Source organism: Pavona decussata, unplaced genomic scaffold, assembly GCF_977016875.1.
Source record: "Pavona decussata unplaced genomic scaffold, jaPavDecu1.1 SCAFFOLD_182, whole genome shotgun sequence".
Classification (NCBI taxonomy): Eukaryota; Metazoa; Cnidaria; class Anthozoa; order Scleractinia; family Agariciidae; genus Pavona; species Pavona decussata.
The window spans coordinates 40001-63311 of NW_028145592.1; the positions used below are offsets into that span (position 1 = coordinate 40001).

General features: G+C 37.7%; 1 protein-coding gene and 1 long non-coding RNA gene across 2 annotated transcripts in view; one reads left to right on the top strand and one right to left on the bottom strand.

Annotated features, from left to right (window-relative positions):
• The first annotated feature begins 3464 nt into the window (after nucleotides 1-3464).
• Nucleotides 3465-23311, top strand: part of LOC146462966 (gamma-crystallin D-like) — a 49609-nt gene continuing 29762 nt past the window's right edge. The window contains exons 1-5 of the mRNA XM_085084987.1: nucleotides 3465-3497; nucleotides 4402-4461; nucleotides 5187-5411; nucleotides 6707-6757; nucleotides 12057-12155. Coding sequence (XP_084941113.1) covers nucleotides 3465-3497; nucleotides 4402-4461; nucleotides 5187-5411; nucleotides 6707-6757; nucleotides 12057-12155 — 468 coding nt within the window. The remainder of the gene's footprint in view (nucleotides 3498-4401; nucleotides 4462-5186; nucleotides 5412-6706; nucleotides 6758-12056; nucleotides 12156-23311) is intronic.
• LOC146462967 (uncharacterized) lies at nucleotides 7927-11197 on the bottom strand. The gene is made up of 2 exons (XR_014857011.1): nucleotides 9397-11197; nucleotides 7927-8940 (listed from the first exon to the last, which is right to left on the bottom strand). It is a non-coding gene; the product is annotated as an uncharacterized LOC146462967 (long non-coding RNA).

Genomic DNA, 23311 nt, shown 5'->3' on the forward strand with positions numbered 1-23311 from the left:
AACACCTAGGGTTAAGCGAGGGCCCAGACAAAACGCGAGTAGTCCAGATATGTCTCTTCCCAACCAGATAAACAAACGCAAACGTTAAAATATAAGCCGTCCTAACCGACCTAACGATGATCTCTTAACTAAACAAACCGGGCGGTGAACTGAACAAAAACTTCTGTGTGGAACCAAAAAGCTGTTAAGGGTTGAACGATCCCGAAACACAAAGAAAAGATCGCTTAGAGACAAACAGCCCCGGAGCCGCGCGGACAGAAATCGTAAATACGAAAGCAAAAAGAGGGTCAGCCCTTGACTGATACAGCCTAAGGTGAAACACTAAGAAAGCTAAAATTTCAAACGAAATTCTTTCCAAAAACGTGGGCGGGGTCTGAATACCTGAGGGTCTAGGACCAAACGCACAAAATCCTATAAAACAGCGGGGTCCCGGAACCACGAAACCGTACCCTAAGGAAACGGGTTCCGAACGTCTAACAATAAACACAAAACTGTGTTTCTGAGGCCAAAGGATGGTCCCGTACGGTAAACAACAAACCCTGAAACTGGCCCCCGGAGCTAATAACGGTCCCCGGACCGTAATAACAAACCGCTTACAAAGCTGGCTCCCGGAGCAAAAAATACGGTCCCGGACCGTAAAGACTAAACTCCTTTAAAGCCGGCTCCCGGAGCCAAAACGGTCCCGGACCGTTAATAACAAACTCCTTTCAAATCTGGCTCCCGGAGCCAAAAACGGTCCCGGACCGTTAATAACAAACTCCTTTCAAAACTGGCTCCCGGAGCTAAAGACGGTCCCGGACCGTTAATAAGAAACTCCTTTCAAAACTGGCTCCCGGAGCCAAAACGGTCCCGGACCGTTAATAACAAACTCCTTTAAAAACTAGGCTCCCGGAGCTAAAAACGGTCCCGGACCGTTAATAAGAAACTCCTTTCAAAACTGGCTCCCGGAGCCAAAGCGGTCCCGGACCGTTAATAACAAACTCCTTTAAAAACTGGCTCCCGGAGCTAAAAACGGTCCCGGACCGTTAATAAGAAACTCCTTTCAAATCTGGCTCCCGGAGCCAAAACGGTCCCGGACCGTTAATAACAATCTTCTTACAAAAACTGGCTCCCGGAGCCAAAAACGGTCCCGGACCGTTAATAACAAACTTCTTTAAAATCTGGCTCCCGAACCGTAATCAACAAAAGATACATTACAACCCGGCTCCCGGAGCCAAAAACCTAAAATATGCAACGGATTAAAAGCGGTTTCCGAAACGAGAGATAAAGTATGGGCTCCCGGAGCCCGCAAAACAAAACAGGCATAAACCGAAAACATAACTTAACAATACCAGAATAAAGGTCTACTCCTAAAGGTAAAACCTACGAACATAAAAAAGGTCCTAAAAACTTGTAGAGATAACACCAGAGAAAACACAAGAAACAAGGGAACGAACGGTAACAAACAAGCATACCCAAGGGACACGTGGCACGTAAAAACCACCCAGATAACGAAACCGGCGAAAACAGGTAAGAATACCAAACTAACCGAAACGCCAAAGAAAAAACTATGATAAGACGGCCTACGACAGAAGACTAGCATACGAAAACAAGCCGAAACACGTACCACAAAGCGGAAGAGACAGAAAAAATACCTGATTAGGTTCCACCACGGGTTCTGCTGCCGGTCTTGGCGCAGGTTCCGCCGGAGGTTCTGGAGGCGGTTCTGGTGCTGGTGGCAACGCAGGTAAATCGCCCGCCGGCTCCGCCATGAAGAAAGAAACCACAGTTCAAGCGAAGAAAAGAAAAAAAAAAAAACGGGCTGGTGTTGGTTGACCGACTAGAAAAAACGAAACTCGGCCGTTCGTTTCGGCGGACGGCGCTGTGACAGAGTAAAATCAAAGCCACATGGCCTAGCTTATTAATAAGTAAAGCCCGAAATGCACTAATGCCATCCCCAGGGCCACGGAGCAATTTGAAAGGTCGTTTCATGATGCGCTAATTAATTATTCAGTGAGAATAGCACTTTTTCTTAATATTTTAAAGGGGCATTGTTATGGAGATTCCTTCATGTTTTCGTCGAAACTGCTCAAATATTTGGCAAGGCACCTTTTCGCTAGCATCAAGTTTATTGCTCTTAGAGCATCGAGAAAAAAAGGTTAAGTGATTTCTCCTGGGAAGAACAAACTACAATCAGTTTTTTTTTTAGCAATTTCTCCAAAAAATCCATTTTAATCTTAGCCATCTACAGCCATAGTTAACTAACACTAGTTTCTGTGTAGTAATAGGCTTATTTTTAACAAAAATGATCCATTAGTTTAACGGTTCCGTTGATTGAAATTATGTTTTTTGGTTATTCATGTCATTAGTTCATAATTCATAATCGAATTTAAATTACGTTCTTTGGCTATTCAATTCAATAGGTGACACTGCCCCTTTAAAAATCGATTTGGTGTTTGCATTGCCCATACCTGAAGTCTTGTTCATCCAAACAGTTCTATGTGTGTCCAGTGAATCCTCCGTCATGTATGTTACCGGAACATACCATCCAGGCCTTAGGAGTAAAAGGTCCGAGATTAATCAGTTTCCATAACTTGAGACCATAATAATTTCGCCTTGTGTAATCATTATGCTTATAAGTAAAGGTCTGGTTAATGGCGTCATGACCATGAACCTTTGTTCGGTTTTATCGTTTATTTTTACTTGTCTATGTAATCATTATGGGAACTAAATTATGAAACTGACAACATAAAACACTTCCCTCAGTTCCTTTTTCAATTCTATTCTTAGCGAGAAATCCTTACATAAGAGTGATTCAATGTACTTCGACCAAAAATTGAACTTTTTTAGTCTTTCAACGAAAATACGTTAAGAGGCCAATTTCACGAAGTCTTCCAAAAGTAAGACATAACCAAAGTATTGTTTCTGAACAATAGTCTATTGTTATTCCAACATTAGGCTTTTGTTAAGAAACCATACTTAAAAAACATCTTATAAACTTAGGTGGGCTTCGTGAATCTGGTCACTGCACGTCGATACGTAAATATGGCGACTATGACGCGGCTGTTATCGGGATCCCCTTTATGCACAAACAAGCTTTTCCAAATCTAACCACGCATTAACACTGAGATATGATTCATGTTTACATTATTTTTCTAATTTAACATTTTTAAGCCGGCAGTCGATGAGTACCCTTTTCTATTCTTGTTAAGTTATATCAATCTCTTATTTCCCCCTACCTCATGTATGGAATTAGTTCGTGGGGTCAAGCTTCTCAGTCCAACTTAGAAAAGCTCCTTCTCCTACAAAAACGAGCTCTACGTGTGATGAACTTTTCTACAAAAAGTGAACACGCTATTCCTCACTTCATTAAACTTAACTTCCTACCTGTTCATTTTCTCTATGTCGAATCTGTTTCCTGTTTATTTTAATGTATGATATCCAAAACAAACTAGCACCTGTTCATATTCAAAATTTATTTAAACATGTCTCAGATCAGTACACTCCTACAACACCAGGTCAGCAACTGCCGACAAATTTTATATCATGTCTTCACGTCTTGATCAACTAAAGAATTCATTTTCTCGATTTGGCGCACGGCTATGGAATTCTCTACCGGATAATATTAGAAAGTCTGACAACAGAAACCTATTCAAAAAACAAATACATGAAATACTAATCAACATTTTAAAAAAAGAAAATGCTTACCTTACACCTTCTTCAATTCTTGAAATAATGAAAAGCTTGTGCATACGTAACAATCCTTTAATTTCTATCAGCTAGCGAATCCCTTTTTTTTGCGTCACTTGTTTGTTTACTACTTATTCAACTTTCATTTTAGTCAATTCAGTTGTAAACACCAAATGTATTTGTATTTAGTTAATATAAGTATAAACATACCTACCCGCCTCGACTAGCTTCAGCTATTTGTGGGTAGGTATATAAACACCTTGTAACTGTCTATTTTTAATAAAGTGTTGTTTGTTGTTGTTGTTGTATTTTTCCGGCAAGATCATCCAGCAATAGTATGCCAATTATAACGAACAAGAACCCCCCAAAATTAGGATAACATAGAATTTTATTACTTTTCTATTTCGACACAACGTTTCTATTTACAAAACCGCGATTCCCTTTAACAATAAAATTTAACGTAAAAAATCTTCCTGTTTTTGACGATCCTCTGTATGGGTTTTCAGTCGTTCACTGAAAACTGACCAGACCATCACTGAGAATGAAAGGAAATGGATCGTTGTTTTCACTTGAATTTGCTGGTTGTTAACTTGCAATTACTCAACAATTTTTGTTCAGCTATAACTGTGAGGTTTGTGTAGCCTTGGGGAATTCTTTTTCAACTTTTTCAAACAAAAAAAAATTGGGAAAAAGTTCGTACATGGTCATTAATCCATAATGTTTTCCTTTCAGACCATGAGTCAAGTCACTGGTTATTTATATGAGAATGAAGGATACGGAGGGAGAGAACAAGTAAGAAATAACCAGTTCTAAAAACGTATTCTCAGGGTAATATGTGACCGAGGTTTGTGCTGAGAAATGCAGAGTAAAATGTTGGAAGTATATCGAACATGATGCGAACTGAAATATTGAAGCATATTACACCGTGTAACATAACGTTCCCATAGTTTTTGCATAATGAAGACTTCAGGGACACCCAATTAGAAAATTTAAGCAAAAGACTTCAAATATATATCATGTCTTGTTTTCCAAGCTCGTTTTAAGGCCTTGAAAAGAGATATTTATATGTACGGCTAATGTCGTTTGATCTGCTCGTATCTCTGACTTAAGCTGATTTTTTTAGTCTCCTTGAATGGTGGTTAGATCATGTTTTGAAATTTTATAGCAAGTCTTGTTTCGCACTCTCAACGGCATTTTCTGTCCCTTCAAAATAACAGGGAGTAATTTTCTCAGTTTCACGAAAATTGTAAGTGAGACAGTATACCAAAGAAAACGCTTGTTGTTGTTCAAAATTAAATCTAAATTTCTGAGGCGGTTAATTAAGGCGAACAGGTATGGGCCACACTACCCTTCTGTACCCACAATTTAAAATTAAATCAGGATAGTTCTCTTTTGACATTATCTCGAGACTAAAGGAATAGGCACTAAGGGATAGACGAAAAGCCCGTATGATCAATCCATTTTTTCACTATTAACTGGGCTTCTTGTAGTCATTAAAATCATCTTTTACATTGTAGGAATTACATGAAGATTCCTCGGATCGTAACGAGCTGACGCCTGACTTCCCAAAAGGAGTGAACTTGATTATAATGAACGAAAACGCGAAGAAATGGCAAGTGTTCACTGAAAAGGGTTATCACGGAGCAAAAGTCACCTTAGATCCCGGTCGGCGCTACACAAATTTAGATGCCATGGGCCTAGGAAATTCTGTAAAGAGCATGAGAAAATTCGCTGCCAAAAAGGTAAAATTTGTATAAATTGGGGCTTGAACTGAACTATAAATCCTGTTGGAATTACAACTTAAAATTTAGAATGCTAAAGAGAATAGGAAAGGCAATTTTTTCATCATAATACTTAAAATGCTGTCTCCTGTGTTCCCAGGTCCCGTTTTGTGCCCTCTTAAAGACGTATTTGTGTAACCTAGCTGATTTTAAAATTTAAGCTGCACAAAGTTTTGGGAATTAAACAGATTATAAGCACCCTAATTTACTAGCTGTTGTTCGGTGTTACATAAAATCCTAGGTTTCCATTTTTCCCATCTGAACAAAAAATTTGCACCTTCGAAAACGAAAGGAATTAGTTTTTCGGCCCAGTGTTACGAAATTTTGGCTGGCATTTTGCCGAAGAAAACTTTAGATTTTCTTTAAGACTATATCCAAATTTCCGTGTCGATTACTAACAGTAGGACCTTCTTAATAGGTATCCACCAAAGTGAACCTGGTTGGGCGCCCCTGAAGTATTAGTGACTTGATGTGCTGTGTTAGGTGGAACAGCCTTTTTGTCTTGTAATACAGTTCTGTATCAAACCCAGGATTGTCTTATCCTGAAGAGACTGAGTCTAATGTTCGAACTAACGAACGAAATACAATGGAGCACCAGATTTTGACCAAAACGAGAAATACATTGCTTTACCAGGGTTATACAGATGCATTTTGTTTTTTAGTTTTACATGCTATGATAACGTGTGAAAACATCAGAAACAGCGTGGTAAAATAATTAACAATTATTTTACGAAGGACTAGTTTTCAGATTATAAAAACTGTTTTCTTTTCTCGTCACTGAAACGTAAAACTTAGAGAGACATTTATTCATCTTGTTTACTTCCATGCTTTCAAATTCTGTCTTAAACTAGTTTTGTTCGTGAAATCATTCTGTTAATAGAGAAAATCTTGCTCGAATTTAACTTAAGCTTAATTTGTTGTCTTCATTTTAAGTCACCGACATCGACAACATGCAATTTACAAGGGTTTTTTATTACAATTAGCAAAATTTTCTTCTCTTGCCCTCGAAAAGTATCACCTCGGGCTTAGCTGCATTTTTAGTGCCTTTTGGAATTGCATTTTCTTTCATCCTATTTACTTCTTTTTCAGAAACGTCAACAAATCGCTAAGTGGCCATTTTGAAAGTTAGTGCTCCCGCTATAATCACCTCGGGGGAGGTGATTATAGCAGGATATGACGCAATCCTCGACAAATCAGATCAACAGAATCTCTATAATCACCTGAGTAATTATACTAATTGTTGTTATTTTTTACAGACTGCAACTGTGGTATTGTATGAGGTTGAAGGATACGGCGGCAAAACAGAGGTAAGGCTTAAACCAATGTTACTATAGATTGAAGACAAGGATTTAAACAGGATTTAAAGGATTTAAAAAGGATTTAAAACAAGGATTTTGAGTTCTTCACCCTGGCGGCCAAACAATCTCGCGCTTTTCCTTTGTCATTTCATCGCTTAAGAGACCAGATTCGTCTTCAGTTAGAAAAATCAAACGGATCGGAGTTTGTCTACAGAAAGCAAGGATCAACTCTGAAAAAGTTTGCATCCTTTTACAGTCAACCCGGCAGGTCACGCGTGAACAGTATTTCCAAGAATGAAATGATTATTCGAATTTCTCTGTTTTATGTCCGACGTGTGAATGGAATGTTGGACATTTCTCTGGAAATCATTCCGAAAAAGACGCATAAGTGGAAAAAAAGATTCAAAATACTTGAGAAACAATTGTTATTCTTGAAATATTCAATTTTCCAATGTAAATAAAAATTCATAGCTTTATACCGTCAATAAGCTAGGGAAATTTATACGGGAACTCTCCCTGGTGAAAATCTATTGAGGATCTTTAAAGATCCTCGAAGATCTTCATGAAGATCTTCGAGGATCCTTATGAAGATCTTTAAGGATCCTTAAAGAATCTAGCAAAGATCTTTAAGGATCCTCAAAAATCCTTGCCAAGATCCTTAAGGATCCTCAACTTTCTTGCCAAGATCCTTGAAGATCTTGGCCAAGATCTTTGAGGATCCTCAAAGATCCTTAAGGATCCTTGCAGATCTTGCCAAGATCTTGTCAAGATCTTTAAGGATCCTTTGCAGATCTTGCCAGGATCTTTGAGGATCTGCAAAGATCCTTTGCAGAACTTGCCAAGATCTTTGAGGATCTTCAATTATGTCGCCAAAGATCTTAAAAGGATTTTCAAGGATCCTTTGCAGACCTTTTCAAGATCTTTGAGGATCTTCAATAACCTTGCCAAAGATCTTCAAGGATCCTACAGGATTCTTTGCAGCTCTTGCCAAGATCTTTGAAGATCTTCAATAATCTTGCAAAAGATCTTCAAGGATCTTGAATGAACCTTTTCAAGATCTTGTACTACTTTGAACTTTCCAAAATCACAAAAACATTTGTGACTTAAATTTCTGGTGAGTCTCAGAATAAGCTGTTGAGAATGTACATGTAGTATGTAGATGAAAAAGAACATCAGCATGTCATAAAAGGGATAATTTTATTGAACAATCCCTAACTTATTTTAGTTAAGATTCAGGAATTTATTTGTATATAAATGTAGGTCTACAATGCTAAATCAATACAAAATAACTTGTGTAAATAAAATCAGAAATAGAAACATAACTTTTAATATGTATTGTGAAAGAATAATATTCAGCAGATGGATATTTTACCTCAACCATGATGGACAAAATTTTGACTACAACATGAAGCCTGGGTGATCACGATCCTAATGTTAATGTACAAGAAACTGTAATAATTTTTATTCTAAAATTTGGTTTGACAATTGCCAGTGAAAACGTTTGTACAAGAAAACATAATAACAGAAAAACAATAACTTATAGCAAGCGCTGATTATGTACAAAAGTTCTAATGACAAGGCTACACAGTGCAACAAATTTCAACAGATGTTGTTCACAACATTAGTGCAAGTCAAAATCCCTCTCTAAATTATCAGCCTTAAACAAAACTTAAAAGTTACTGCCTTGTCTGCACAACTTTAACACATTTATAGTGGCTCAGAAAAATTGTAGTTTTTCCCTCGTGATGACCCAAAAAATGTGGAATAACTATATTCTAGATAATGAATAATGTAACAAAACAGTGCAATCACAACATCAGCAAATGTTGTGCTACTATAAAAATTTGATAGGCATAATAATTGTGCAAGCACAGTGCTAAAAGACAAAAAAGTACCAATCTGCTTGTAATTTACATGACCAAAACAATTTGACCCTCTAATTTTCTATTAAACTATCAAACATCAAGTAATGGATTCAAGGCTCAAAGTTACAAAATTTTTTATTTTTTCATTGTTCCTGAGTTAAGTATATATAGTAGTAGAAGTCACAATTCATAACCATACTAAATCAGTTTAAAATAGGCTCCCCTGCTTACAAGTGACTTAGCTTATTGAGCAGGATTTGGTGACTTCACACACTCTGAAGCTGCAGTCTTGGGTATCGGCCTTGACAACAACATTGAGTTGAAGATCTACAGCAAAAAGAGAAAAAATCATGCACTTTAGTCAGTTCTTCTGTGTGATTACAGTGTTCACATTCGTTTTAACTGATGGTGCTATTTTATTGTACATGTGGGCATTATAATACTCCCCCAAATGACCTTCAACTTCAATCAAATCACAGGCAAATTAAAGTAATGTTATACTCGATCGAATAAGTCACCACACAAATAAAGCTTGCAATTGATTCTCAGTACAACTACAATCATCTGATTGTTCATTTCAACTAGCGCTACAACTACAAACTTACCCCATAAAAACGTTTGTAAATGTTTTATTTTAAAAATAAATAGGAAATGGCTACCTCGACAACCGAGATCAGATGAATTTGTAGCTAAATTCACAGAAGCACATGCATTCATTTGGTTGAATTGTGCATCACATTTTCAAGCCAGTCTTTTATCAAAATCATTGATATTAAAGCCTACCTGTTTCTAAAAAGTAGTTGTCCACGATTTGTTGCTTAAAGCCATCATTTTCTAGCTTAAAAGAAGAAAAAACCGAGGAAATGTGCCTTGTTCTCTTGAGTCCTGCGAAAATCCAAAAGAAACGGTCTTTCTGCGAGCCTGCAGTATACAGCTGCTGACCAAATTTGGCTTTGCTCGTGCCCAGTCTTCCAAGTCTGATGGAAATCCAAGATGGCTGCCGCTCTTGGCCCGGTGGTTTCCTTGTTTCCTTTATAAAAGAAGTATTGTGCAAGAAAGCGACAGGGTAATCATTTGATGAAGACTGTGAGCAAACTTTTAGCTATTGGAAATCACTCTTTATTTATAAGAATGAATTACTGAGTCTGAGTATCACTAAGACAGTATCATGCTGCATGACAAGCACTGATCAGACAATCAGCTGAGTAAACTTATTTATTTGTCTATTGAATTATATCCTTTGGTGGGAAGCCATATAAAGCAGGAATCTTGGTGCAACATATCACAAATTTAAATTGCCAAAACGAAATTCCATATTCCACGTACCCGTTTCTCTGAGACATCCAAGCAATAGTTCCAAGCAAAAAACCAACAGTATTGATGACATTGCATTATTGCAACTTTCAGAGTTTTAGTCAACAGTCTGTACTTTCCCACACCTTTAAGGTATAATTATTTACTCTGGAAGCTCAAACTCAGTAGAAACAGAAATTTTGATTCTTAATTTTAAAAGTGACAAATGTATTTGTTACTAAAGCGGGCAGATCTGTGTGACTTTCTTTCGAACAAACTATTTTAACTCTATATCTTCATCAAGAAACCACAAACGCTCAAATTTGCTGCCTCCACCTGCCCTTTCATCCCACAAGCTTAGGAGCAATAACCGTTTTATAATTCCGGTGTGCAAGACCAATCGTTGAAAGAACTCTTTTATTATTAGTCAGTAGTAGTATGTAGTTTTTTAAATAATGTCCTTTTTCCTCTCGCAGAGTTCTATGCATTCTTCTTTATTATATGTTACCTGTAATTATTAAATTTTTTCTATATTTTGTATATATATTTATGTTTTTCAGTTTCATACAATTTAATTATTTGTACACGCAATTCAGTCTTTGGACTGCGAAGTGTATTTGAATAAACGGTCTTATTGATTAATAAAATAAATTACCAAATGCTTACACTGTAATTGCAAGTGTAATGGCCTTTTATTTTCCATCACCTTTTTTTTCTATTTATCATAGGGGTCTTGCAAACATCCTCATTAAATCCTTGAAGCTCATGAAGGATCCTGGCAAAGGTCTTTGCAAGATCCTTACTATCAAGGATCCTTTTAAGATCCGTCAAAGATAATTCAGCTTAATTTAAAAATCCTTTAGGAGCCCTAAGGATCCTGACAAAGATCTTTGCAAGATCTTCGAAGGATCCTTATTAAATTGTTGAAGATTTTGGCAAAGATCTCTTGCAAGATCTTTAAAAGGATCTTTTAAAGATTCTTCAAAGATCCTCATTAAATCCTTGAGGATCCTGGCAAAGATCTTTGCAGGATCTTCAAAAGGATCTTTCTAAGATTCTTTAAAGATCCTCATTAAATCCTTGAGGATCCTGGCAAAGATCTTTGCAAGATCTTTAAAAGGATCTTTCTAAGGTTCTTTAAAGATCCTCGTTAAATCCTTGAGGATCCTGGCAAAGATCTTTGCAAGATCTTTAAAAGGATCTTTGTAAGATTCTTCAAAGATCCTCATTAAATCCTTGAGGATCCTGAAGGATCCTTGCAAAGATCTTTGCAAGATCTTTAAAAGGATCTTTGTAAGGTTCTTCAAAGATCCTCATCAAATCTTTGAGGATCTTGAAGGATCCTTGCAAAGATCTTTGCAGGAATCTTTGCAAGGATCTTACAAAGATCCTTGCAAGATCCTTACCAATTCCTTGAGGATCTTTGCAGATAGTATAACAAGATCTTGCATATGCAGGATCTTTGAAGATCTTTGGAGGATCTTCAAAGATCCTATAAGGATCCTTTGAGGATCTTTATCTTTAAAGATCTTTGGCAGGTCTTTGAAGATCTTTAAAGATCCTTGAAGATCCTGTGAGGTTTTTCACCAGGGCTGAAATCTCGTTGACGATTTTCAAAACCGAAATGTAACTTTAAAACTCCGTTCAAATTTCAAAAATATCGTTCACGCGTGACCTGGGTTGACTGTAGGCCACGGCTTTTTTCTATATTTCAAAAGTACCCAAAATGTGATCGAGTTCAGCTGTAGTCTGTGCTAGTCTACTGGAAGTGTAAACGAAGTTAATCTTGAAATTTATATAATAACAACAAGTACTTCTATTTGGACGACCACAAAAGAATACTGTTTATTGCTAAGGGACAAAATTATTTCCTAAATTATATTTTATTTAAAAGTCCCTAAGTACGATCTGCAAGTCTGCAAGTACGATCTCTGGAGAGTTGGCTACAATCTGCCGAGTTTACTGAATCATTAGTTTTTCAGTTTAATATGTTCTCCCTCATTTGCTTTTCTTGTAAGACCATTGTGTTTAAAAAGTTTTATAAAATCCAACTTTTTGGAATTGTCACCAGCATGCTTCTAGTATAAGATTCACTGCTCGTATGGTATCGTTGTTTTATTACGTTGACATAATACTTGATTTTATTGCAGGAACTTAATAAAGATTCTCCAGACTCAGAGAACCTGACGTGTGATTTCCCCAATGGAGCCAAGTCGATTATTGTGGAACAAACGGCCATGAAATGGCAGGTGTTTAGTCAAGTGGGTTATCAAGGAGTGAGCGTAAATTTAGATCCTGGTCGGCACTACACAAGTGGGCCTGGGAAGACCTGTTAAAAGCATGAAAAGATTATCTGGGGATAATACCGACGTTTCCACTGAAGCTGTCGGACAATGATCAATGAAACTTTGTGATATTTGCCGTCGTTATACACCGCACTGCTGTAGTGTTATAATCACCTGATTATAATCAGGTCGCTGACTTGTATCATGTTCTTCGCAACAGTAATTTGTACCAAGTTGAACACCAGATAAAAAAAAAAGCTACTTTAGCATTTACTTGATATTGGGCGTCATGTTGTTAGTTTACAAGGTGATTGAATGATTCAGCGAACACAACGAAAAAAATGATTGTCAGTTTACCAATTGTTTTTAAGTATATTAGCCGAACTTCGCTTTCTGCTTTTCACATATGCTTTAAATATCGTTTTCAAAACTTGTAACATGAAAATATACTTGGTGAAAAGAAGTCAAGAAACAGAGTAAATGTAGCTCTTATTTCTGAATTCTAATATTTTAGATTGTCTGATATATGGTATTGGAAAAACAAGTCTGTTGTTGTTATGTTCAGGTGTCCCTAAATTTGAAAGAGAAGAATGAGAATGATGTATTATTCAGTAATGACACAGGCAAACTCGGAAAAAGAAATTCCGAGTGCTCCTATCAGGAGTCGAACCTAAGACATTCCGATTACTAGTTCGGATACACTATACCACTGAGCTACAGGAGACTCGCGGGAGCTAAAGCCATTAAACTAAGAATATTTGGTTTATCAACAGAGTTGATAACTAAAGGTAAATTGGCCACCGAAAAGAGATTCGAGTGCAAGCTGAAGTTTCTGAATCTGCATTTTTCTTTTCTCCAGCTCTTTCCTTTTCGTACTGAAGTCATGTGATTCGGAACTCAGTAAAAGCATTGATTTCTTACCGTACGGTATTTCCGAAGACAAAACTGAACAAGTTCGGTTTGATAATGCTAGATCACCGTTATCATGGGGAGGTTGTGTAAATCGGCGACGCAGTTTAATAGTTTTCCTTTCCGTCACCCATTCAGGCAGATATTAATTGAAATTTCGTGCAAACAAACTACAGTACTTCTAGATAAGAGCCGGGCTAGTTTCTAAAGCGACTGTGGAGCGATGGGAGAATACAGTATGCGTATTGTATAGAATTGGAAGGGCTGTTTTTCGTTTTATTCTTTATATCACGTATATGCGCGAACTCACAGGGTACATACTTGGGTGTCGATCAGCCAGCTATAAAATGGTTCTCATCGTACTTAAGTGGCCGAACACAGAGATGTAATGTCAGTGGCAAACTATCATCTGCTCGTACCCTCAGTTGCGGCGTGCCACAGGGTAGCATATTGGGTCCTTTGTACCAAGAATGTTTGCCGATGACACCAATCTTAAGTTATCTGCTAAGACGTTAACAGAGCTTAAGCTAGCTCTAACCCCTGAATTAAATAACCTTAGCTGTTGGCAGAAAGCTAACAAGCTCAGTCTCAATGTTTGCTAGAACAGAACTAATGATTATTGGATGAAGACAAAGACTATCTGCCCAATGTGACGATATAGAAATTAGAATTGATGACCAAATTATCAAGAGAGTCGATAAGACCAAATCTTTGGGTCTTACCATAGATGCCCAACTCTCTTGGGGTAAACACGTTGAAGAGATTTGCAAGAAAGTCTCTTCAGCTATAGGCGCCCTAAAACGTGTGCGGCCCTTTATATCCAAAGAAACTGCAATCCAAATTTATAACGCTTTCATTATGCCTCATTTTGATTACTGCAGCCCCGTTTGGGACTGTTTGAGTGGTTACTTGAATGATAAGCTCCAAAAGTTACAGAATCGTGCAGCCAGAGTTATTACTAAATTACCTTTTGATACTAGCTCAAACCACCTTCTCTCCACCCTCGACTGGGAGAGGCTTCGGCGAAAGAAACAAAAAGCCTTAATGATGCCTTGGTCCGGAATATCTACAAAGTCTTTTCTCTCAGCGTCACTCTGCTTACTGACTTAAGAAACTCTGAGGGAAGGCTGTCCCTGTCCAAACCAAACACCAATTATTTGAAACGAAGCTTTTCTTACAGCGGGGCCATGTTATGGAATAACTTGCCCAAAAGCTTAAAAAATGTTTCATCCATTGAGCATTTCAAGCGAAATATCAAGAAGGTAGCTGATATATCGGATTTCCACACGGCAATCTTGTAAAGCAGTTGTAATTAGTTTTAATTTTTAACTTAAGCTTAACTGATGATTTTCGGTGTTTAAATAAAGATTTACATACATACATTTAAAGAGGGTTGAATGACTAGACTCTCTTTTGCTATATCGTTATCAGTTCGGGAGGATACCAGTTCTGGAAGAAACGAAAACAATTTTCTCTTCAGTCAAATTTAAGATGGCGGACAAGAGGAAAGTACACACGGTTTTTTTTTAATTTCGTGCCGTAATCTTTTTTCTTCGTCGTGTTTGCAACTCTGAAGTCGTAAAAGAGCATATTGCCAACATAGAAATGGTCGGAGTTCGCTTTCTCTTCTCGTAAGTTTGCCCTTTCCAGTTTTATTTTAGTTTACGCACGGGTCCGATCGAAGAGAGTTTATGGAGTTTGTGAGAGGTCAAACTCTCGCTCGTTTGGCCTAAAACTCTTGCGCTCTCCTCGACTTTGAACGTGCTCAAACTTGTCATGAGAGTCTACGAGAGTTTTCTCTAACGCATAATGAAATGAACGGGTCACTCGTGACGGACTTTCGATAACTCTCGTTCTCGTTTGGCCCGACTGGAGTTGATGATAGTCAACCCCTATTCGCTTGGCCAGGGCTTAAGTTGTGTGTTTTCTTTCTTTAATCGAATGTACCTACATGTCATAGTATTTTAAGTCGGTTACTCAAGGGCTAATGGTTAAGGCGAGCCTGTAATGCGAGGTATCATTGAAAGCGCCCCTTCATCTAAGACTGAAAAAATATGGAGTGAGCTTGTGATGTTATTGCATTTTGTTCAGACCTTTTACTTTTTTTTTGTGATATTTTGTAAAACATAAAGCGTGGCTAGAAAAGGTGCCATAGAGTTTGTTGATTGAATACTGTAGTTTACATTTCAGTATAGTAATTATGCCTGTACCAAGAAAGGTGAAATGAAACAATAAATGTTGGTCTTTGAAATTGTTTTGCAGTCACACTTAATTGCCCTTGCAGGGTTCATCTGAAAATTTGATTCTGTGGTGATATAGTGTAAAAGTAAGTGGAAAAGTACATTTATGTTCATGCATTGCCAGCAGAACATTTTTCATATAATTTTAAAAGTCTATCTCAGATCCTGATGGGTGTCAGAGGGTTTATTGTGACTGTAAATTGAAAAATCCTTGGTTGCAATTCATTTCATCTAAACCTGGGAACGTTTAATTTGTTCTTGTTATTGAGACAAAAATGCAAATGTGAAAGAAAAAATGAACAGTTAAAAGGTTTCAGGTTAGTACTATTTTATTTCATGTCAATACTCTACATCTTTTTCTTCTTTGTTCCTCCATCCACCTAGTAAAAAATCTCAAATCCAATTTTCAATTAATTTATTTAATTTGCATCCATAACTGAGCATATCATGGGGAGGATTCACAGAGCCCTTCTCACCTATGATGTACCCTAAATATTGGTCCTTAATAAAAGCCTATTGTTATGAAACAATACTTAGAATTATATCTTAGTTACGAGAGCTGTGTGAAAACCCACAATTAGGTCCATAGCTGCTTTGAGGCAAACCGAGGCACTTGCCTAAGTCTCGTGATTTTTATTTTTATTTTTTTTTTTTTTGGAAGGAGGAAAGTAAATACCAACGAAAAGAATTTAACCACGGACATTCCCTTAGTTATACTAGCTACGGCCCTGAAAAGTACTGTAATGCTACTGCCTTGCCCAAGGTGATTTAGCAGAGGGCACTGGGAAAGATGGAATGAAGGAGAAAAGTAAAATGACTACCGTATTCTTCCTGTAGTTTCCCCTCTTTCACATACAAATGCACTTTAACTAATATTTTCCAACAAACCTGTATTTCCATCTCCCCTCCTTCAGACTTCAACATTTGTCAGGCCTGTTGTTATTGCTGCCATTGCCTCATCCACACAGTTATGCTTAACGAGTAGCACACATTTACAGGGATGTAGCCCGCCCTCCTGCCTGCTTGTTTTTGACCCACTTTTGTGAGGTAGGAAGGGCTTTTGTCGTTGTGGGTAATCCTTGTAACCACACTATAAAACAAGAGAACAGCAACAAAGTCAGGATCACTGCGGTATGTTGCTCAAAATATAAAATATTTTTACAGAGCTATGCTGTGTCACAAATCATCTTGTTACAATTTATGGAAAAATGCTTATCTCCTTCTCAGTTAAGTTTTACATATATAATTTTTTGGAATAACTTTAAAAATAATTCCTGATGATTTTTTATGGAGATAATCAAAATCTTTGCCTTGCAAATTGCGTGTGGGGTCCACAAAACACAGCGTTTATTGAATCTCAGCTCTCCACGTAAGTATAGGGAGCATTGGCGCACAGAAATCTGTACCTTTATTGCACATATGCAAAGGGGCTGGGGAATCCAGAGCCACATTTTGTTGCCACAATTGAGAAATTTGTTACCGGAAGAGATTACACATTGTCTCGTTTTCCTTTAACTTGAAGATTCGCTCCACAAATGCGGCAAGAGTTCTCTATAATTTGGTGATGAACCTCCATTTCGTACAATTTCTGTAGGCAGTCAAGACACATGAAACTAAATTTAGCAAGGAATGAAAACTGTAACAGTAGGAGCATGAAAGATGAAGCATCAGCAAACTTTAAAACAGCGATTGGCAAACACCCAAATTTATTTCGAAGTAGTAACTGACTGTAAATTAAGTTCCTATACTCTCACTAATTTACCACACCTTCAAATGATGCCTAAAATTATGCCTCAAAACGTTAATGACTGAGTAAACATAAGCGCTCCTGTCCAGATCGAAGCGATATATCAAGGAATGCATACCGTGTATGAGCAAAGCATCCAAGCAGTCAACTTTAAAAAGGGTTACCATTTTTCCTAGGTGGTTACCAGCGACGAAACTTTCCAAAATTGAAAAACATCACTTATCAACGGCACATTCGAGGAAAATTGTTCTCTTGGACTAGAAGATTCTCCATGACAGAGAAAACAAAACAAAAAAACATATACTCACATTTCATGTCCGCCAACATGGCGGCGGCGTCCACGATCCACAAACTTTCGTTGCTGAAATATAGGTTGTTAACTGTAATTTCGTCACCAAAATGCGACCGTGCTAGCAGCCATCTTGTTTCTACCAGATTTGCTACTCAAAGTCCCCGGATATTGCGCCTAGAGACTGATAAGGAGCTTTTAGCATTCGGCCCCAATTTCTCTCTATTATGTTTGTCGATTTTTGCGTATTTTCGCAAGAATAAAAGAAATGTGACGTCACACTTTCTTCCAGAACTGGTATCCTTCCGAACTGGTTATATTGATCATGAGCTACGAAGTCCGCTCAAATAGATGAAGGACAATCGCTGTTGTCTATACGAAGTTCCATGTACAAGGTAACCTGAAAGTAACGTTTTTTTATATCACTGAAAGCAAAATTTTCTCTTCGCTCGAATCGATTTTCCGCTTTAAAGCTCTATTTTGATATGCATTGTTAAGGCCCGGTTCATACGTCGAACTTAACATGAGCCGAACGAATCAGTTAGGATCGACAGATTTGTATTTGGGTCGACCCGCCGTTCTATTCGACTGCGCCAGTCTAAAAAGAACGGCAAAAGTTCGTCAGAGGCCCGGTTCAAACGTCGAACTTTACATGAGCCGAACCTAATCATTTGGTTCGGCGCATGTAAAGATCGACGTATGAATCAGTTAGGATCGACAGATTTGTATTTGGGTCGACCCGCCGTTCTATTCGACTGCGCCAGTCGAATAGAACGGCGCCAGTCGAATAGAACGGGAAAAGTTCGACTTCGATTCAGACGTCGAACTTTTACATATGCCGAGCCAAATGCATACGTTACGTATAAATTATATAAATTATATCTATCCCAGGGGTCTGCGCGTTCCATCGACTTGGCATTTGCAAAGGACTTCATTCTGAACAACATGGCGGGAAAAGAGGAATGTGCTTGTTCTTCTTGTTTCGAAGCAACTTAATATACTTGTCTGAGATGCGAAAGATAAAAAAAATCTATTCTTGATGTGCACACGCACTTCAAACCGACAGAAACTTTCCAATACAGGCTATATCAAAGGCGAAGCCTCAAGACTTCTCAGAACAAAATCTTCAAAAACAACATTTGAAGAAAACATTACTCTATTCAAACAGAGATTACGCTACAGAGGTTACCTCGATAACCTTATATATATATAACTCTTTCAGAAGTCAATTTCCGCGAAAGAATGTCGGCACTTCAAAACAAACAAAAAACGCGCAAAAACATTTTGCCGCTTGTTACGGATTATCGCCCTTTTGTGCCTAACCTAAAACAATTCAGATGAGTAAATGGCACTTGATAGAAAATCAGCCTCTGCTAAGAGAGATCTACAAAGACCCTTCCCTACTTTCGTACAGAAAAAGGAGGTCTTTGAAAGACGTACTCGTAAGAGCAAATTAGCTTTGAAGGTCATATTCTTCCTATCTCGACCAATAGGTGCCGTGTTTGGCCTGTCTTTATTATTTTAGCAAAAAAGCTCAGAATTCATCTTTCCCGCCATTTTGAATCTTGTTGAGTAACTGAACAACAGCCGCTGACCACGAAAAGCTATTTTCTCACTTTAGCTTTAATTAAGTTCGACTTCAGTTAGGTTCGACGTCTGAACTCCGCATCTGCCGAACTTAATTATTTGGGTCGACCTTAATAGGTATTAGGTTCGGCTCATGTAAAGTTCGACGTATGAACCGGGCGTCAGACGTCGAACTTTACATGTGCCGAACCAAATGCATACGTTACGTATAAATTATATAAATTATATCTATCCCAGGGGTCTGCGCGTTCATCGACTTGGCATGCGTAAAGGACTTCATTTTGAACAAGATGCGGGAAAAGAGGAATGTGCTTGCTCTTCTTGTTTCGAAACAACTAAATATGCTGGTCTGAGATGCGAAAGATTAAAAAATAAAAAAAGAATCTATTCTTGATGTGCACACGCACTTCAAACCGACAGAAACTTCCAATACAGGCAATATCAAAGGCGAAACGTCAAGACTTCTCAGAGCAAAACCTTCAAAAACAACATTTGAAGAAAACATTACTTTATTCAAACAGAGATAACGCGACAGAGGTTACCTCGATAACCTTATAGATAAAACTCTCTCAGAACTAAATTTTAGCGAAAGAATGTCGACACTACGAAACAAACAAAAAACGCGCAAAAACATTTTGCCGTTTGTTATGGAATATCGCCTTTTTGTGCCTAACCTAAAACAATTCAGATGAGTAAATGGCACTTGATAGAAAATCAGCCTCTGCTAAGAGAGATCTTCAAAGACCCTTCGTACAGAAAAGGGAGATCTTTGAAAGACGTACTCGTAAGAGCAAATTAGCTTTGAAGGTCATATTCTTCCTATCCCGACCGATAGGAGCCGTGTTTGGTCTGTCTTCATAATTTTTCCAAACAAGCTCTTCCATGTCAGAATCCATCTTTCCCGCCATTCTGAATCTTGTTGAGTAAAAAAAAAAAAAAACAGCCGCTGACCACGAAAATCTATTTTTTCACTTGAGCTTTAATTAAGTTCGACTTCAGTTAGGTTCGACGTCTGAATCAACCGCCGAACTTAATTATTTGGGTCGACCTTAATAGGTATTAGGTTCGGCTCATGTAAAGTTCGACGTATGAACCGGGCCTAAGCTTGGCCATCGATATCAAGTTAGATCAAGTTCTCTTTAGGCCCGGTTCAGACGCTGTACTTCACATGAGTCGAATCGAATTCGAATTTAGACCGACCCAAATTATTAATCCCGGCTGAATTGATTTAATTCACCCGAAATTAATACACCGAAGCGTAAGTTTTATTATGACTGAAGAAAATTGTAGATTTGTAATAATTTATGCGTTTGATTCGGCTCATGTGAAGTACGGCGTCTGAATCAGAGTCGGTCCACAGTCGTTATTCCCGGCTGAGCCAGGCCAGAAAAATAGCTGAGCCGATCAGAAATAGATCTGCCGTTCTTAATTGTTCAGGCGCCGTACTTCATATGAATTCTTTGAATTCGATTCGGCTCATATGAAGTATGGTGTTTGAACCGGGCCTATAAAACAAATAAAATTGTCCCAAAACAGTATCAAAGCCTTTTGTCTGAAATGTCAGCCAACAATTTAGACTACAAAGCCTTGGCTACGATATCATTTGCCGATCAGGGCCCGATTGTTCGGAAGCCGACTAACGTTAATTTCCGATTAAAAGTTAACCGAGGTTTTCATCTCGCTCGCTAAATTTTCAAAATCCAATTTTTAGCTGACGTTAAAGAAAAGTCTATGTCAAAACTCTTTTGGAAGAATCTTTATTGATAGGTAATGAATCTTGATCAAAGTTCACGTTAACCCAGGATTAGCTTAATTGGGCATTGAACAACTGGGCCCAGGGGAGTAAAGTGCAAACAGTGTTTGTTATATAAGCGTGTTATTTATAGGAACACTTCAGTGTCTGTAGGACGCCTTTACGAGTAGGTGCTTCCTTAAATCTGTGTATGAGTTGCATTCGAGATGGAAGTTGTAGAATATAGGTTATATCAGATAGCTCTTAATTTGCAAACAGAGTTTCGCAATGTCCTTCGTTCTCCAATAAGAATTTATTTAATGTAGCATGAATACCTGTGGTTCAGCAGAAACGAAAATTTTGCAGGATTTTAATAGGCGTTGGATGCAGTAACAATCTGAATCACTGTGCATGCAATTTTTAAGATTCTTTACATTATCTTACGTTAACCGTGTATTAACCTAATTTTATTCTCGTTTAATGTCATTTCCAATTCTGTGGAAAATAAAATGCATCGAATTCTTGTCTAATAGTTTGAACAAATTCATAAGTGTTTTGTTATGATATTCGTCAAAAATTGCTTTATTTGACCACACCTCTGACAGTTAGCCGACCACAAGAATTTTCCTTCATCCAAAAATAAACATCTTTTCTTGACAGGCTTGGGCGGAACTTGTTTAAAGAAAGAAGCTTATCTGGCTGATATCAGGTGACTCCTACATCGATCACGTACCGCTCCAAAATACACTTCTATTGTGTAGGCGTGGGTAGTCATGATTTCCATTGCATGTGATTAAGGTTAAGGAGGTCAAGCCTTAACCAATGGAGTAAACAGTGTATTAGTTTCTCCTTCAATGGACTTGACAGATATGATTGATGGTTAAAATTCTGGCTCTAGTTTTTGTGACCACATATGGAAAAGAAAACGACCATATTCATTACATGTGTGGGTGCACTGTTCCCAAAGCAATAAAAAGGTTTCCACCAAATTCATCTTTACGGATTTTCTGGATCTTTATTTCAGATACATCTCAGCACTGATCCAACTGAAGCTTCAACAACCTCACAAGGTAAAGTTTTCAAAAAGTATTTCAAGAGCCTTTCTTGACACTAGCTAGTACAAATTTTTAGTCTGCTGAATTATTGTGAGTTGTTTCGCTTTTGATTAGAGTGAAACTAACGTTTTATGAGCCATAAAAGAAACCTGAGTTTAACAATTATACATTTCCTTTTCATTTCAGATCATGTCTTATGACAATGGAGTAACACTGTGGGAAGAAAAAGACAAAAAAGGGGACACCATGGTAAGGCCGAAACATTACACTGAATTTATATCCAGCTCTATATAAAATTCAAAGAAATCGAAGTCATGATTTGTATTGGTTTTATTGTCATTCAGTTTATCTTCCAGCTCAACTCAGCTAGATAAGATAATTCAAAAGATACCTAAAAGACATGATCTACAAAATGTTGATATTGATAATTACGATCTAATCACATATTTTCAAACTATTTAGGATATCACAGAGAGCATAAGGGACCTGACAAATTCTTCCCAGGTGGTGCCAAAGGTGTCCAAGTCGGCAGTGACGCTGGAATCTGGTACGCATATTCCGCCATTGACTTTAACGGATCTTGCACGACTTTAAAACAAGGTCATTTCTATGGCTTTCCAGAGGAAAGAGGTCCCGTTAAAAGCATCAAAAAGGCTTCAAATTTACCTGTAAACAAGTTTTTAGCTTGTTTCAAAAAAGTTTTGTAAGCTTTGATTAGGACAAACTAAACTGTGATTAACTAGAATAGGAATAGTTCTCAATAACTACAAATGTAACGAGTGGAAGATAACTGCCCATTAAAGCTTGTTTCAGTTTCATTCTGTTGTGGTGTTGAGCACGGTTGATTATCTCTTAAAATTATAGAAACCGAATATAAATCAATGGAAACATATCGATTTCTTACGTGTCTCATCCAATACAGAAATATGAAATCATTCCAGTTTCATTTCATGTCCAAACGGAGTAGGATCGAAATTTAGGATGATAACCAATTCTCGCAGGAGGATATCATGCGTTTCAGTCATTATTTTGGATAAAATTGAAACCTTATCAAGGAAAATCGAGCGTTCCCTCGCCACTAAACCAAAAGCAACTTAACTAGGTTAAGCGTTTCAGTTTTTCTATTCCCTGGGGTATTAAACGGTGTGTGAATTGAATACCCCTTCTCCCCCTCAGTCCATGGAGAGTAGTAATACACCTTCTGAGTATCCTGTGATGGACTAGCATCCCATCCAGTGGGAGTAGTAATTCTCCAAATCACTTCATGATGCTGATTATCCTGTGATGGCAGGAAGCCAAACTTTGACAGATAGAGAATTTAAGTTTATAATGCAGTGAATAATTAGTACTTGAAATTGAAAAAGTTTGGAACACGCCCCCTAACCGTGATAGCACAACTAAATATAAACAGGACTGTACATGTAAACATACATGTAATTTTGAGAACACTCACCACTTGGGCAAGTGACGTGAAGAATGCACTCACCTAAATAACTGGCTTCAGCTCACCCCATTTAACAACTTTGGATGTTACGTGTATGCAATTGGTTGCAGACCAATT